We start from the raw sequence: 17,958 nt of genomic DNA on the forward strand, positions 1-17,958 counted from the left end.
GGAGAGCCTATGAGGAGCACATGGTCCTGTCAGTTTTTATAGCCCAGGGAGAGAGGACATCTTACAGTGCACCTGCTGATTGGTTGTGGAAAGATGGCATCTTCCGATACACTTGCTGGTTGGTTGGGAACTTACATTGCCCCTATAGGGGTGGGGTGAGGAGTGGGCCACATACCTCCTGGTAGGGGGGCAGGAAGGAGTAGGCCAAGTTGCTCAAGGTGGGGGAGGAGGCATTACAATGAGACAGGTGAGGCGATGATAAGCATCAAGTAATTCTTGTCTTTGCCAGAGACTTTGAGTTCTGTCTCCCTGAAGGGGCTTTGAAGTCCAACAATATGTTGCAAGTCAGTTAGGACCTTTGTCTCTTTCCACTCCAGGCTTCTCTCCACCACACAGTTCCTTGTGTAGGGTGGCATTGGAGTGGCTCTGGGCACTCGGAAGATTCAGCTAAGGAAAATTTGAGCTCGATATGCATTTAGTTTCAATGTAATTGGATATGTTTATGAGATGTGAAATCATTGCCATCTGTGGTTGTTACTGCTAGCCATCAGAGAATATGCCTGCCATCCACAGACTCACCTCGAGACCTCCAAGTTCAGGTCAGAGATTACAGGAAGATAGAAATTTGTCCTGCAGAGCCCTGCACCAGAAGTAAACAGGTAGCAGAGTGGAAATAAGTTTTAAAATGCATGGAAACAGAAGCTAGTCAGCGGAAAATTCTTCCTGTCATCAGATATGTTGTAAAATGCCTGATCAAAATCAAAGTTTTCTCTGGTCAGAAGTATTTTTGATGATGGACCTTAATGCAGTTAAAAATTGACCATAATTTTCTCTTTGGGGAAGAATTTATCAGAACTCATATTTTTAAGGCAGAAGTCTACAGCAATACTGCAAAATTGAGTTCATCAGCGTGTGAAGTCACATGCCTTATGCATCCCAGTGTATCCCAGAATCATGTGAACATACCAGAAAATGATGATTTACTGGTTATATGACATGAAATCCTGATATTGACAATGATGTTATCAAACTCATGATATTACATGGGACCATCAGAGCAAAGTGGTTAATAAATGTCATAAATTCACGGAGTATTTAAGATTAGTTTATTATACAATGAAGTCTTCCCAAACTGGACAGTGGTGACAAAAATTTGCATGACATTACTAATAACGCGTTGAAGCCAAATGAAACTTTCTAAAATTGTCGGTAATGAAAACCATATTAGGAGTTCCTATTGTGGCTCAGTGGTAATGAAGCCAACTAGCATTGGTGAGGATGCAGATTTGATCCCTGGCCTCACTCAGGGGGTTAAGGATCAGGCATTGCCATGGCTGGCTGTGTCTGTGTCATAGGCTAGTAGCTGCAGCTCCAATTCATCCCCTAGTCTGGGAACTTCCATATGCCGTGGGTACGGCCCTAAAAAGCCAAAAAAAAAAAAAATTAAACAATCACATTGAGGTGTTCTCTCATGGCACAGTAGGTTAAGGATCTGGCATTGTCACTGCAGTGGCTCAGGTCACTGCTGTGGTACAGGTTCCGTCCCTGGCCTGGGAACTTCCACATGCTGCAGCTGTGGCCGAAAACCAAACAAAAACAAAACAAAGTAAAAACAATCACATTGAGGAAAGACTGGATTATTCTTTCTATAAAGAAATATTATAAAACCATTGACTTATAAGGAGACTAAGTAAATACAGCCTAAAAATTATAGAAAAAAATTGTTTGTTAGAGACATGTCATATACTTAAAAATAAAAACGTTCTACAATTTTTCTGATATTTATGGAGTTTTCCAGCTTCAAAATTATAATTTTTTGTGTTTTTTTCTCATTCTAAATAACTCCTCACTTTGTACCTAATTTCATATTCATAATTTGGTATTCTTTTTCTTAAAGAGAGATCTCTTTGAGATCCCTCCAAACCTAGATCTGCCTCGGTTCCCAGATGTGTTACTTGACAGCTGTGTGATTTGGGGAAAACCATTGACACTGTCTATGCCTCAGTTCCCTCACCTCTAAAATGGAAATGAAAAGAGTAGCTCCCCCATAGGGTTGACAGAAGTATTAAGTGACTTAGGACAGGTAGAAATGCACCTAGAACGCTATCCGGCTCATAGCAAACGCTGTAGGGATGTCTCTTACTGTCACTGCTCTTGTTGCTAGACTATTTGGACTGGAATTAATAAAAAGTGGACCGGTATGGGTTCTTTTCTACTGAGTCTTATCCTCATGCAGAGGAATTAGCCGGCAGGGAAACAGGAGTGCGTGCTGGTTCTAAGAATGATTTCTCCCCCACGCTTCCCACCACACTAACAGTGTGAGCAAATCTGTCACACGGGTGGAGGGTGGGTTATAGGACTCAGGAGGCATGGAGGTGGGTGCGAGGCAATTCCCCTTACCTGACTCAGTTGGCCGTGAACATCCAGACAGACTAAGAAAACCTCCCATGAAGTGTGCAAAAAAGGAGCACTTAAGATACGTCCTGCCATGAGCTCCCAGTTAGCGAATCCTGCGAGAACCGTGTGGAAAGCCGCCCCACAGCTCATGGAGATGAAGTTGTGCAAACCAGGCTGATTTTTAGATGTCTCTTTCGTCCTTTGAGATGACGTTCACCTCCACTGGGGGCCTCTCAATATTATTTTTTTTTTCCTTTTGGTCTGATTTATTCAGTTAACAGTTTTATATACAGTGCTTTATCCTCGGTAATCCCCTCAGAATTGGTATTTTTTTTAATGAGGTTGCTTAATCTCCTCTCTTCTAAAAATGCAAAGCCAGTTTCTCTGACCTTTCTGAATAATGGAGGCCCTATTTCGCTAGGTTGTCAGCCCTGTCGCGCTCTCTACACAGTTTCAGTATTTTTTAAACGATCACAGAGATCATGTTTATTTTACTAGTCCATGTAACCACATCACATTTAGTTTCCTTTTTATGAAGAAGTGCCTGGATAACGGGAGCCTTGTCGTTGACGGCAATGGTCACTAGCTCTCGGTGTCGAGATTTTAATTTTTCTCTCCTTTGAGTGTTTTTTTTTTTTCTCATCACTATGTAAATTGTTCTGTATTAGTTTGCTTTTCTTTACATGTACCAATTTCAACATGAAAGGACATAAAGCCATGGGCTGAATTTAGCTGCAGCCTGTGCTGCCAAAAAATAGCAGATCTGAACTAAAGGAATCTTTTCACTCAGTGCTCAATAACCTTTGAGGCAAAGAGGAATCAACCAACAAAAATAAATTCACAGGCCTACCTGTGAAACTTTAGTAAGTTTGTGTTTCCATCATATTTTAGTCTTAAGGACTAGTCAGTCTTTAAGTCTTTGGGGGGTGGGGCACCCCTGTGGCATGCAGAACCCTCACCACAGCAGTGACCAGAACCACTGTAGTGACAACAACGCCAGATCCTTAACCAGCTGAGCCACAAGAGAGCTCCTGAAGACCAGTCTTTAAGTCTTAATACCATATGTCCCAGGGATTTTGGGGGTTTTTTGTGTGTGTGACTTTTTAGGGCCTCACCCATGCCATATGGAGGTTCCCAGGCTAGGGGTCCAATCAGAGCTGTAGCCACCGGCCTACACCAGAGCCACAGCAACAAAGGACCCAAGCCACGTCTGCAACCTACACCACAGCTCACGGCAACGCCGGACCCTTAACCCACTGAGCGAGGCCGGGGATTGAACGTGCGTCCTCATGGATGCTAGTCAGGTTCGTTAACCTCTGAGCCACAAAAGACAGGAACTCCCATCCAGGTTTTTGAATCATTCTGAATCTCTACTAACTTTGACAATCCTCTAAAGCTCCAGAGGGGTGATTAGTTTGACTCTTCCACCAACTTTCTGTGAAGTGCCTTTCAGCCTTAACTTTGCAGCATCCCTTCCTTCCTTGGCTTGTTCATCTGCCCACGAAAGTCACATGTTGTCTCAAGAGCCTGTTGGAATTACATCCTCGAATCAGATACATCCTGGGAAAAGTCTGAATTCAAATCTTCACATAACTTTTGCTAGCGATTTGCTGTGTGACCTTCAGTAACATCCGTAGTTCCCCAGAGCCATCCTGGTAAATGTTCTTCCATCGTGTTGACGATTCACTTCCTTAGGTGTCAGTTTCCTTACCCCTGAGAATAAATGTAGCTGAGCAACTTTTGGCATTGACATCAGGCATTTGAGTTCTCCTTTTCTCATCCAATTCTTCACTCTGAGATTTATCCTCACTAAACAGAGAGGCAGCAGCCTAAAGCTGAGACTCTGAAATCACAAGGCAGCAGTGCTCCTGAGAGGTAAATTTCAGTGACAGTTGCGTAGTTTTGGGAAATGTTACCTGTGTTCCGTACTTTGGAGGAGGGGCAGGTTTAAGGACTTCTCAAACTCGACTCTGAATGTAGGTAAATGTTCTGTGGGTGAATGTATCTGGATTTAACAATAGAGCTTTCTGTTTAGGTGATTTAGACATGGCTGATTATGAGGATGGGGGTTTTGAGGTCTTTGGAAGGAATATGCTGGACATACCTTAGAGTATCACATGATAAAGAATTTTATCCTACAGTGGTTATCTGTGCACACATTTTTCCTTCCAATCTCCCTCCTGGGGTATATAACTTGAGTCCCAACAGCTACTAGAAATTAGCTTTATTCCTATCCAGCCTACTATAAGACCCACTGACATTAGAGGAAGTGTATTCAGAAAAAAAAAAAAAAAGGAAGAGGGTTAAATCTACTGTCAGTTTTCCCTCATAGGAACAGTACATAAGAAAATAATGATTATTTCTGTTTTTATGATCATTTATGTGCTGATTTCCTTAGGCTTGATAAACCTGGTTCTTTTCTTTCTTACAATGTTGTGTTTATTTCCCACCATGAACTTCGTGGTTTTCTACCTAGTTTTTTAAGCCTCTCAAAATAATTTACTGTGTAACTCCTCTGTATCTTAGGGAAACAATTTATAAATTATAATTATCCCAAGGAAATTTCTGAATCTGTTTCTTGGAATTAAAATGTTATTTGCCATAGTTTTAAAAATCTAAATAAAACTCAGTTAAGTTATATGTTAAATTTGTATGATATTGTTTTCTTAAAAGCCTGCCATTGTGTTTCTTTACTAATATACTCGGATATCTTTTTCAATTTGGAGCACCTCATTGACTTGCATCTTTTAAAAATCATCTAAGACCTTAATTTCCACCAGATTTAGTGTAGAGGAGGCTTTAAAGTTCAGTTGACTGGATATACAATTTAACCAGAAATAAAGATGAAAGATGCTCCTTTTAATTCTTACCAAGTTCACCAGAAGCCTTTTATGGAGAAGTTTAGGTCCAAGGCTTTTGGGAGGGAAACCGAGTGCAAAATAATATTATCAGCTATTTCACAGTATTAGCAAGGAAGAGAAAGATTATAACAAGTGCCAGATTATAAATATGTCACATTCTTCCCAAAACTCAAGCCAGGTAACCAAGGACTGTTGGCCAGCTAGTGAAAATGTTCATGTAGGTCTCAAGTAATTTTCATTATCTGCCGAGATCCTTATTACCCTAATGGAGTAAATAAAAAATCAAAGCCTTGGGAGTTCCTATTGTGGCTCAGCAGGTTAAGAACACGACATAGTGTCCATGGGAATGCATGTTCAACCCCTGGCCTTTCTCAATGGATTAAGGATCCGGCGTTGCCACAAGCTGTGGCATAAGTCTCAGCTTCGGTTCATATTTGATCCCTGGCCCAGGAACCTCCATATGCCACGGGTACAGCCATAAAATGTTTTGTAAAACTCAGAACTTTGCATATAGTTCAATGTAAGTGTGGAAGAATTAAGCCCACAATTTTAAGGAATGTGCTTATTCCTTCCTGCCATGGAACCTTAGTATCCTTTCAATGACAGAATTTATCTTGATTGTTTCTTGAATGTGACAAAGGGAAAATAACCCCTTTTCATCTTAAAACCATTCCTTTTCCACCTACCTGTTTTTAAAGTACAAGTTTGGTGACCGTGTTTTTCTGTGCAAAAGCCATGGCCTTTCTCCCTCTTCATATTTAACATATTATTTTCACAGATTATGGTGTGACGAGGGCCAATTTTTTTTCTATTGCTCTTCTTCATGATAGGTTCATTGACCCTCTCCTCTTTGAGTGCCTCTTTAGTGAAGCTGGAAAACAGCTGCCTGAAATATGGCTATTATTTCTGGGGTTTAACAGACATGAGCCTTGGATAAATTAAGGAGCAGTCAAAGGAGGTCCATAAATATGAATACTTTGCCAGCTGCGTTTCCATTAAACCCTGTTGGTTGAATGAAATTAGTAAATAATTATGTTGGTGGGGAATCTGCTATATCCAAATGGAATATAATGTCTTTCTTTAACAACAGAGCTTAATTTTTTCCTATACACCAAATTAGTTTTTAGGATAATCTCCATTGCAAATGGGCCGATTTGCATTAAAACTATGCCTCCTTGTTCTGATTTGTCAACACCTCTTTTTTTAAAAAGTCTTTAACATTAAGCATGGGTGGGTAAGACCATCTGCTTATGGAGCTTGCCTGCAGCTCCATCACTTAACATATGAGACAGGTTACAGCTGTTTAATTGTTATGGGGCTGAACGATTATCATGCTATCCAAAATTAATATTTATATATGTATGCACAGAAAGCATGTGGTTAAACATAAGTGATCTAATTGTGAATTAATGGCGTTAGGTATTCATTAATTAGTCCCCACATGAACAATGAAGTGTAAAATAATGCTTTTCACATACACTTCAACTCTTGGCTTTTAAGATGAGTCCCCAGTAGTGATTATTATGCATGTGAGTAACCCATTCCAAATACATTGGCATATGCAAGGGGGAAAAAAAAAAACCCACCATATAACTGTTATAAAAGGCCAAGAGAAAACCATCTCTGTGGTGATTGCACACACCCTAACTCTTTCCTGCCCCCCAAAGCATTATTCTCTGAATTGTGACCAGTGTAGGTACAAGCCATGTAATAAAAGCCTCCATGGGCAATTAGAATTGGCTGTAACAGCAAGGCACCCACAGTCAAAACCACAGCTTATTGCGAACACTTTTCCCAGCCCAGCCAGCGTGGGTTTCTTCCTGCATTTAGGAATGGCGATACACAAACTCATATCATTCTGCTACAGAAGTTAGCAATATTTATTCTGTCAAGTCTGCTCACTATATTCCGTAATGAAAAGTAGAATGAAAATTTTTCAGCACAATTGCAGTGTAAGGATCGGAATGTGCATGTAGAATAGGATATTTAAATGTCTTAGTTCCCAAGTAGTTACTATAAAAGCGACTTGTATTTCTGAATTTATGAGCAGATCATATGGTTATTTATGCTCCTTTAGAAAATACTTATTTACATTGCTCAAATAAAATCATTAATGAAGGAACACAAAATATATAAGGACACACTGTGATGTGTTCTTTATTCCCAAACGCTGAATCACATTTTGATCAGGAATTGTGCACACAAAAAAATTCTTCACACAAAAGTGGAGTTGTCCCCACTTTGGGATCTAGCCTGTTCATATGAAGAATAGTCCTATTAAAGGGGATATATCTTGAGGAGGTGGAACATGAGGGGGCCTATCCTGGCATTTTGGGGGCAAGGTGGACCTCATGGTTTATGAAGAGATCATTGGTAGCCCCAGGATGCTTTGCTGAAAGTCAAGATTTATTTTCTTCTACATGGCCTCTTAAAAGATACCAATTACTTCATGGTTTTGTCCGTTTTAAACAATCTTTTTTTAAAAAGGTTAATTAATAGTACTTGTTATTTATCAAGTGCTTACTATGTGCACAATGCAGAGTTCTCTTGCTTAATTTTCACAACAGCCTTATCAAGTAAATACTGTTACAGTCTCGGTTGACAGAACCCAGGCTCAGAGAGGTTCTATAACTTTTCTGTGGATGCACAGCCAGTAACTAACAGTAATTAGAACCCAAATCCACATGAACCATTCCCAACCTGATCCCCTTAGGCACTAGACAAAGCTGCCTCCTGTTTAATTGTTCTAGTATGTATGCATATAGTGGAATAGGTGAAAGTTAAATTCTTCCATGATAAAGAGAAAAAAAATCTATATACCTGTCACATAAAATTGAATTGTCATAGAAACAGATGCAGTAATTATGATGTCAGTGATGCATCAATATTAAAATGTCACTTTTTTAGTCAGGAAAATTTGAATTATAACTGATAGCAGGATCCATAGCTTGCTAAAATAAAAATAACAATTGCAGCAACAAAAAACAGTTCAGGAAAAATTGGTTTCTATTGTAGAGGATTTAAGAAGGTTGTAAACTATTCAAAATGCTACACACTTTTAAAATTTTAATTTATTTCCAGTTTATTTTTCTTGTCAGCTGAAATCAGTAGGCTGAATGCTATGTACAGATGTTGACCACTGGAAAACTCATAGAAAATGAGTAGGTATAATCAGCATCAGCTCATGAAAAAAGTCACAGAAAAGTTCAGTACCCAAAATACAAGTGGCAGACATCTGTACACACTCCTTCTTGCCCACAAATAAAGGAAAAATACTCTCTGCGTAAATCACCTTTGAAAAGAGCCATTTTTTTACAATTTCCCCAAATAAGTTATAGTTTTTTCTTCAGTAAGTTAAATGGATTGTTTAACTTTGTTATTTTTCCTGATATAGTTTAAAAAAAAAAAGACAAAAGAGCCAGTATATCTTACATGCTAATTCATACCTTTTTCTATAAATTTTCTTAAATTTTATGAATAGACAAAAGTAATGATGGTACACAAGAAATTGTGCTCATTGATATTGACCAAATGGGTGGATCATTTTTATGGTTTCCCTCCACAAGGCTTGTCAATACTACACAGACACCACTTTGGTAATGGCTATGACTTAGTTCCTTGTATCAGAATTTTAAAGATCTGAATATTTATTTAGCCTAAAGTGGTATGTACATCCTAATTTTCATTTATTAATGTGAAGAACGGTCTGTTTTGTGGATAACTTAGTTCCCAAATCGGGATACTAAAATATACCTGATTTTTTAAAATCTAGGAAATCGTAGGAAAATGTGGTTTTGCTTGTGTCATTCCCTGAACTCAAACAAGAAGTAAAAATCTGACAGAGACATGTGTTACTTCATGTTTATGTATGTGGGCCAGTAGGTGGAATGACGCCATGTGCAGAGAATACCGCAAAACTCATGTAACACACGCCAAACAATAGTCATCCCTTTCATAGGCTGTGCGCATGCCAGCATCAGCGAGCATGCTGTCGGCATTCTGGCTGCTCCAGTGTTGCTTCCATTATGGAGATGTAGTCGACAGGAAGGCATGAAATTCTAAACTGAAGGAAAATACCAAATATTATTCTCCCAGTTGTCTGTACAAAGTTCTGCAGCTTATCCTGGCACTTTTTCAGCAGCGCTGACTTGATAGGATTTCATTTATCTCAAAGCACCTTTTCCATAAAATCTAGATTTTTTTTCCTGGGCAGATTTAAATCAGGAAAAATATTATTTCACTCTTTTGGAATGTCTTAGTATAAATAGTATTCCATACTGAAGTATGGTATTTTGCTTGGGTAGGTGCATACAAGAAGCAATGTATTATACAGATAATTTTTTAAGCAAATTTCCAATCTCTAAAACATGAAATATGCAAACTTTCAAAAACAATTTATTTGAAGCAGATTTTTGAAAATGTGCTGCCAATTGGAGGGGAGCAAAAGCTCTTTCCAGCACATGTGCACGCATGTATGTGCGCATACACGCGCGCGCACACACACACACACATATTCTTTACTGGCACAACCCAGTTGTTAAAGCTCACTTGCTAGTTGTTAAAATTCAAAGTAATTGACTCTCCTAAATAGGGTAAAATATTTGTAGTGTTTAGCCCAGTCTCAGAATGAGAATTCTATGGTGAGGGAGGACATGTTTTTGAGGGGCCTGAGTAAATTGGTTTACAGCGTTTAAAATTATGTCAGTGTCATAATCCTTTATGACAGAGTAATCAGTAATAGAACAGTGAAGTGCTTACCAATTAACGACCATCAAATCAATGGGTATGCAGCTTGCCCACTGATTTAAACAGTTTTTGATTGGAATAAATGGATTTAATATGTACTTATTTGCAGACTGTAGCTCTTCTCTCATCCTACAGGAACTGGCACATGCATAATCAAAGAATGATACATACTTACAACTTTAATGAGATACTAATGTGAATCATTTTTTTAAAGTCTGTTATAAAGTATTATGAAACACACAATGCCAAATAAAAATTCGTCCTCGCCTCCAAGGACCTCACAGTGTTTGCCATGGTGAAGAATATGTCTGTGTTTTATTATGCACTCATCTGATTGAATTATTCTCTTTCAGAGATGGGCCCCTAAGATTTTATTGTTGTAATTAAACTGAGAAATATTTCCAGCATTCTAAATTCTGTGTTATTTGACTGTGTCTAGGCAATACCCAGGAGTGAATTCAATAGCCCAGTGAAAATACTTTACTATTTAATATGCTCTAACCCAAGCACATTGTCGAGAGCAGAAACAGTATGAATAGATCATAACTATACACATCAGCAACTGTGTATACACAGCCAAACTATTTGTATTTTTCCCTGGTGAACTGCCTAATGTAGATAGAACCAACTTGGTTCACCTTTGTTTCCTCTCTGTGTTTGAAAGAATCAGTTGGACAGTAAAAGGAAAGCAAATTTGGAATTAATCTTATTCCATGAAGACCTCCGAATATCCCAATTTCTCCCCCAAACAGGCACATGTACTCCTCTGACATCTTCCTTCCTTCCTTCCTTTCTTCGTCTTTTTAGGGCTGCACCCACAGCATATGGAGGTTCCTGGGTAAGGGGTCAACTCGGAACTCTAACCACCAGCCTACACCACAGCCACAGCAACACCAGATCTGAGCCACATCTGTGACCTACACCACAGTTCACAGCAACTCCAGATCCTTAACCCACTGAGTGAGGCCAGGGATCAAAGCTTCGTACTCAGGGGCTAGTCAGATTCATTTCCACTGAGCCATGATGGGAGCTCCTCTGACCTTTTTTTAAATGAGTAGCCTTCTTTGGAACTATCACTCAGCAGTTATTTCTTCTACAGCGGACATCAACTGAACTGCTTCTGTTCTTTGATTCTTTCAAACTCCCTAGTTTTAATTTCTCCTGATGGTATCCCTCAGTTTTAATATCCTGCCAGTTGGTTTTCCAAACTTCGGATGCTTAGAACAGGTTCCAGCAGTTCTTATCATAAAGCTTTCTTTATGTCAAATACCCTTGTTTATGAGGCTGTGTCCAGAGATGAATGTTTGAAATTATTTCAATTTTAATCTTCCTTCCCGGTTTCTCTCTCTAATTGTCAACAGTGAATTAAGGAGTTCTACTTGTTTTCACCTTATTTTTTTCATACAAGGAAATTTATTGACCAATCCAAAAACAGAAGATGCTTCTGGTCTACCTTATGTGGGTACACAGTTCTGCATCTTCTGTGTTGTACGTAGAGCTTCTTTGTTAAGTGTATAGACTTCGGTCTCAGACTGCCTGGTTGGGAATTTGCACCACTTGCTATCATTTTGACCTTGAAGAAGTTAAGTAATTTCCTGTGCCTCAGTTTCCTCATTTGTGAAGTAGGGAAGATAATAAAAGTACCTCTTACCACCTCGGGTGGGTGGTGAAAATTAAATGAGCCGGTTTGTGTAAAATGCTTAGCATCATTTTCAGCACATAGTAATAGTCAGTCAATGCTAGTTATTGTTAATGCCGCTGTATACAATTAGGATAGATGGATTGAGCAAGGGAAGAGGACCAGATGGACGAAGGAGAGGGGAAGGATATTGTCAATGAGGTATTGCACTCATACACTTCTTTCTCAAAAGATAGCTTGTGTGTTGTTCATAGAATTTCTTCCAAAGCTGCAAATGCATGTAGGACATAGTAGGCGCACCGTAAGAAGCACATTTAATCATTTTATTCAGCAGATATTAAGAATCCCTTATGAGCCAGGCAATGGAAATATAGTGATTAGCATGACCATGAAGTTTACATCTCTTAACGAGGAAGATGTACACATTGTCACATATGTCTTTGTATCATGGAAGCCCGGTGTTTTCATGGAATCTTTTAAAAGCTCTTAACTAAAATGAACTGATCACAGCTAGTTCTGGATTCTTTTTTTCTCCTTTCACATTTAGCCTGGTGTTTATACTCCTAGACTTCACCCAATGAGAGGTATTCAGAGGGAAAATAGGAAGAATCAGTGAACTAGAAGAAATGAAAGGAAGAGAGAGGACCACAGTTTTGATAGATAAGCAAAGGAGACAACAAAATGCAGGTAGAATTTCTGAAAGGATGGTCTTCCTCCCTACTGTCCATGTTGGGAATTTAAAAAAAAAAAAGATACAAGAAGACTATATATGAGCAGGCTCCTACCCACAGGGCCTTAGAATCCAGGTCCATTACTAAGGAGTATGGACCTGAGCAAATCATTTTGTGTTCACCTCCACCTATCTTCCCCAAATGTAAAGGGGGAAATATGGTAAATAGGGACTTTGGAAAGAGGAAGAATGCTTTTTTAAAAAAAGTACTCAGAGGGGAATGTGTGAGAAGGATGCAGTCTTCTTCATTTGCTTTGGTGAATTCAGAGGTTTATGAGCTAATCACAGAATAACAATTCTTTTGATGAGGCAGACCTGTCTTCCAGCTCAAATTTCAGTGAGCCCCTGGACACCTGTACCAGCAAGAAGACCACGGAATTCCAATGTATGGGCTTAAACTGAGCAACTGTTTCCTTTGTCATGTTCCAGGAATGACTGTGTATTGGAATTCATTTTGAATGAGAGACAGTTAAGGCCAAGATTAGCCCTGGCTCATAAAGACACTCACCTGTTTTCTGCCATTTAAGGTAGATCCACCTGGCACTTTCTTAGGGAAGCCATATAGAAGATATCAAAAAGATGATATGGCTTTGGGAAACTCAAGTATCTGCTTAAATTCACGTTAGGTCAGGAATGAGCGTGCAGTACGTCTGAGCTTTCTTCATCCATTTCTTCTACCAAAAAAAAAAAAATTAATTTGTTTCTAAATGTCCAAGAAGAGACATTATGACAGTGGTTAAGAGCAAGCTCTAGAGCCAGACAGCCTAGACAGCTACCTGTGCCCTTGCACAAAATGTGTCTCTCCTGCTTTCTTCATCTGTATTTACTGTGTCAACTGTATTTACATTATAGGGTTGTGGTGAAGATTAAATGAGAGAATGCTATAAAGCAGAGCTAGAAATTTGGGAATCATTAATACATCAGCCAAGTGTTCGTAATCTGCAAGTTATGGAACCAGAGCTCATGGAAAAGCTGCAATAATAAGCAGCATTTTGTGTTTGTGAGCATGTGTGCCTTTGGTGAGGGCAGGGGCCAGAATCTGTAACTCTCACCACTTTCCTCAGAGATCTGAGACCCCAAAAAGATTAAGAACCCCTGTCTTACAGGAAATGCGGTAATACTCACCCTCTGTGTCCCACATGGATCTTCTTAAAAGATAAATAATTGAAACTCCAGGGAAAGTGTTTTATGAATACAGCATTTTACTGGAGAATTTTAAAGGGCTCCATTTTATGTGTCTAGCACTCCTATTTATCAGTTTTCTTCTATAAAACAAATTTAAAACTTCTGACTAGATCTCGTAAGAAGGACTTTCTTTTTGTGTCAGAACACACTTGTTCATTTTCAAAGTAATTTTTTTGCAACTTAATGTACACTTCAGCAATTGTTAGGTATATTAATTTTTAAATATACTGTATTATTTTTTACGATTATTGTTCCTAATGGCTTCTTACAACATGCCTGCATTTTTCTTATTATTTTCTGTAGTAGCTTATATGATGATGTTTTCATCATTGCAATTATTTTGAATGATTATTTGAACCTCCTGTATTGACATTTCCTTTTAACTTCTTTGTTGTTTGGAGCCAGGCTTTTGTGGTATTGTCAAAAATTTTACTCTTTGAGGCCAAAATATAGGTGGTAGTTTATTCCCTCCTTCTCTTAGTTTTAAGCTCTCAGCTTCACAGTTAGGCCCTATGATATAAAATGCAAATAACAAATCTTGGTATCATTTTCTCAGGACAGATATTTTTCTTATGGTTGGTTTTAAAACTTTTTACTAAGTATGTTTTAAATATTTGTAATATTTAAAGTGCTGTGTAAATTTTGACCTACTGTGTATTTTTAAAGTGTTTTCTCATTTCAGCTCCACTTTTGATGTTCTCTTGACCCAATGACAAACCTGCCTTTACCTGTAATCAATATACTGTTTTGCATAATTGATTCTGTTTGTTAAAATAATGAGATTGGCTGGATTCTATTTTAGTTCACCTTTAAAACTACTACTCTAGATCAGAATTAATTGCATTCCTTATTTTGGTTGCATTAACTGTAGTGGACCTGATATAAAAGCCGAGGCTTATTCTCCAACTCGGATCAGTGTTATAAATTTTCATAAACTAAGAATTCCCTCAGAAATACTGCCCTATCTGAACCAGAAACTCCACAGTGTTTAATGGCACTTTGTTTATCCTCAATATCAACTGAGCTGTCATGGGACTCTACTATATTATATAATGTTCAGAAGGAATTATTGAGAAATAGTATGAATGATATTATACAATTATGTGTTTTTATTTTAATATTTGCAAACAGAATTTTTAATGAAATTAGAATTTCATGATAGTGCCTGACGCTCTTTCTTTTTCGCCTTAATTTCCCCTGCAATATATTGTCAATTAGCTATAAACATGCTTATTTGTAAATGCCGTTCAGAAGCATCTAATGGAATCCTGTGGCCAAGCGAAGAATCCTTTTATAGACACGGTACAGATGCGCCTAAACCATTTACGGTCTTGTTTACGCATGTGACAGAACTCCCAGACTTGAGTAGCTCAACTGAAAGTTATAGTTTAAATCATTCTGGTGAGTTCTACTACCACTTGCATATGTCAGTAATGAAAAATAATCAACATAAGCATCTTTGAAAAGCAATTTGAGATCATTAAAGATGTATGAATTTTGACAAAGCAAGAAGATTTGAGGCTTATGAAGAATATATTAGATCTCTCCACTGAGGGAAGAGGAAAGGTGTAGGCTAATTGTAACCTCATGAAAGATTAAATGGACAGGTACAGTAAAAGACTTGTCTTAATCCTGACTGTTCCTGCAAAGCTTTTGTGAGAAACGGAGCCCAATTCCTGTAGGAATCCTGAAAAGAAACAAGATCTCAGAGCAGTCCTTCTTTCCTACCTGACTAGGTATGTGATACATCTTGATACATCGTAGCCCCCTGACAGAGTCAAGGGCTGCTAGGTATCCATGTTACAGAACTTGCACATATCTTTTTCATAATACTGTATTAAGTTTGCTCAAGGATTCTCAGTTCCTTTATATTTTGCATCATTATTAACAAAAGTCTGATTATTTCTAAATATGCGAGTAACTCAAAAGAGAAGGTGAATGAAATAGAACTTCTGTGGGTTTATCTCGCAGATTAAAGAAAGACAGCATCTGAACATACGTAAATGATTCTTCCAGGACTTCTGTATATTCCTTCTGCCCTTCCACTGTGTAACCCTTATGAAACTACTTTGTTCAAAACAACCTGAAAAAAATAGAACTATTTTCTCACCCCCCACCCAAAAAAAGTTTGATTATTTATAGATTTCAGAGTTGTAAATTTCCAAATTTAATTCCATTTATTCTGTTTAGCTGTGAAGGGATAGTCTCAAGAAGGGTTAGGGCCCATATTCCACATCATATGCAAAAGGGAGTGTTAGTTGACCTGTTTACGTTTCCTTGAAAACGCTGAGTATTTGCTGGAATCATGACTGCATTTGCTAAAACGTGAATATATTGCATTTTTTAGAAGATATAAAGTGCATCTCTGTCCTGTGATGTGAGTCTTATGTCAGCTGCAGCTGCTCAATTTGCATGTAAATTCTGAAAATTTCCTTGTCCCATGTGACACTTCTGAAATGTCTGTCTGTTCTTTTTTCCTTTTTAATTTCCCAAGCTCACTATTTGGATAAGATAGTTAAAGGTACTGTATACTTGCTCTTTGTTGACATATCTCCATATAATATCTCTCTAGAACCATGTATTAGATTGCACTAGGTATGAAAATAGACTGTTTTTCTTGCATATTTTTGTAAATTATAAATTAGGCTTACATTAAGTGAAATCCTTTGGATTTAAAGTATTAAGACTTAAATGTCTGTGTCTCATATTTATACTTTTGGGTTATCACAGATTTCATTCCTTTGTAAAAGCATTAGTTTTCACTGCAACCAAAAACTGAAGATAACAGTATATTTGCTGTTTTTTGTTTATGGCTTGTTGTTGTTTTTGTTCGGGGTGGAGAGGGTTGCTTTGAGATCTTCATTGTTTGCCATTCAGCTCATAAGCTTTAACTTCTAAATCCAGGAATCACAAATGCTCACTCTCTTATCACAGAATAAGAAATTGTCAATCTAAAGAAGATTCTGGTTAACATATGTTGAAAGAAATCTCATTTATCCTCATATGGAAACTTCTTTGGCTTTTTCTCAATGTTTCAAAATATATGTGATATCATAATTTATGTTTTGTGATTTTTCTAAAAAACCTGCAAAATACGGTACATTCTAGAAAACAGAAATGACAACACCACTCAGCAGAAAACAGCAGATTCTGTGTCTTCAGTTACCATAGAAAGAAGTGAAAATCATATTTTCAGAAGAGAAACGTCCCCTTCCCTTTCTCCTCAGATTACCTATTTTTTTATTCCTTGTTCGTGCTTTTCATTAGAATATGAAAATATTCATGGCAATATCCAGGCTTTCATGTAATAACTCTTGTGTGCATGCAGTCAGCTGCTGCACCTTGCTGTCAATGGGGCAATTAAATCTTTCTCTTTGTTAAAAACAAAACAAAATATCCATGAGGAAAATTCACCTTCTATGTATTGAATAAGCCATAAATACAGACAGTAATTGTCTAAAAGAAAAGAAGCAGCAAAATTAATCACATCGTGACCTGATGGGATCCATAAGTATCATTTCATTACACCCGGCACAAGAGACTGTCAAAATACTCTTCCTCCTGTTAACTCTAATCTTAGGAGACAAGAAGTCTCTTTGAGATCAGGTTCCTCAGTGGAGGAGGGGAAGCCAATATATGAATAATTCTTTTAAGACAGACTTACGCTAAACCTCTTTAAACAGATTGTTCCCTTAAATTTTGTCACCGAAACCAGAGCAGAGTTCTAATTATGAGAAGCTATACCCCAAACCCCAGCTGCCAGAGCAGGTATTTTTACTGATATATTTTCCCCCAAGTTAATAATTCTATCCAAAAAGATCTGATTAATAGCCAAAGATTCTTGCAGTTTTAGAGCATTTATAGTCTCGTTTCTGTCAGTGTCATGTCACACTCATAGACAAGAACACCAGACTCTACCCAAGTGTCATCCTCATAAACAGATCATGTTGGCTGCATGCCAGTTATCATGAGTAGGAAGTGGCAAAATTTGTTTTTTTTTTTTAAATTGTCATGTTAGACTGAAACAATTATAGATTTCGGATATATGAAATTATTTTAATTGTTTCCCAAATTTTCCCTCCTTGCCCATAAAAGCAGACAAGATAGGATATAAAGGTAACAGCATAAAAGCTTTAGGGAGATTGTCACAAAATATCACTCTTCGCTCTCTTGTCTTGAAGCACGTCACTACCGTGTTTTTGTTCAGTCTATCGATGTTTTACTGTGGTCCTTATGGTATTTCATTTTGTCCGTCCTAAGTAATCAAATATGCACAGCTATTACATTTAGTTGGAAATCCTGTCGGTTCTGTCCCATCCGTATGCAGCCTGAATCCTAATGTTTGTTAGAATAGATGCTAAGCTGCTTCACTACCTCCTGGGCTTTGCTTATTCTGTGAC

At 37.9% G+C, this 17,958-nt stretch overlaps 1 protein-coding gene across 50 annotated transcripts in view; it reads left to right on the top strand.

Annotated features, from left to right (window-relative positions):
* TENM3 (teneurin transmembrane protein 3) overlaps nucleotides 1-17,958 on the top strand; it is a 2,581,468-nt gene that overhangs the window by 2,480,666 nt on the left and 82,844 nt on the right. For 12 of the 50 annotated variants that reach the window (XM_085000908.1, XM_021076366.2, XM_085000912.1 and 9 more), the window contains one exon: nucleotides 16,053-16,079. The exons of 23 other annotated variants lie outside the window; for them this stretch is intronic. In XM_085000908.1, coding sequence (XP_084857034.1) covers nucleotides 16,053-16,079 — 27 coding nt within the window. Of the gene's footprint in view, nucleotides 1-16,052; nucleotides 16,080-17,653; nucleotides 17,675-17,958 lie in introns of all 50 variants that reach the window. 15 more of the 50 variants (XM_021076363.2, XM_085000906.1, XM_085000905.1 and 12 more) reach the window with 2 other exon arrangements.

The sequence above is a fragment of the Sus scrofa genome, chromosome 15, assembly GCF_054392235.1.
Source record: "Sus scrofa isolate SSC_HxYL_T2T_F1_AM1 chromosome 15, Sscrofa_HxYL_maternal_Yorkshire_Landrace_v2.0, whole genome shotgun sequence".
NCBI classification, from domain to species: domain Eukaryota; kingdom Metazoa; phylum Chordata; class Mammalia; order Artiodactyla; family Suidae; genus Sus; species Sus scrofa.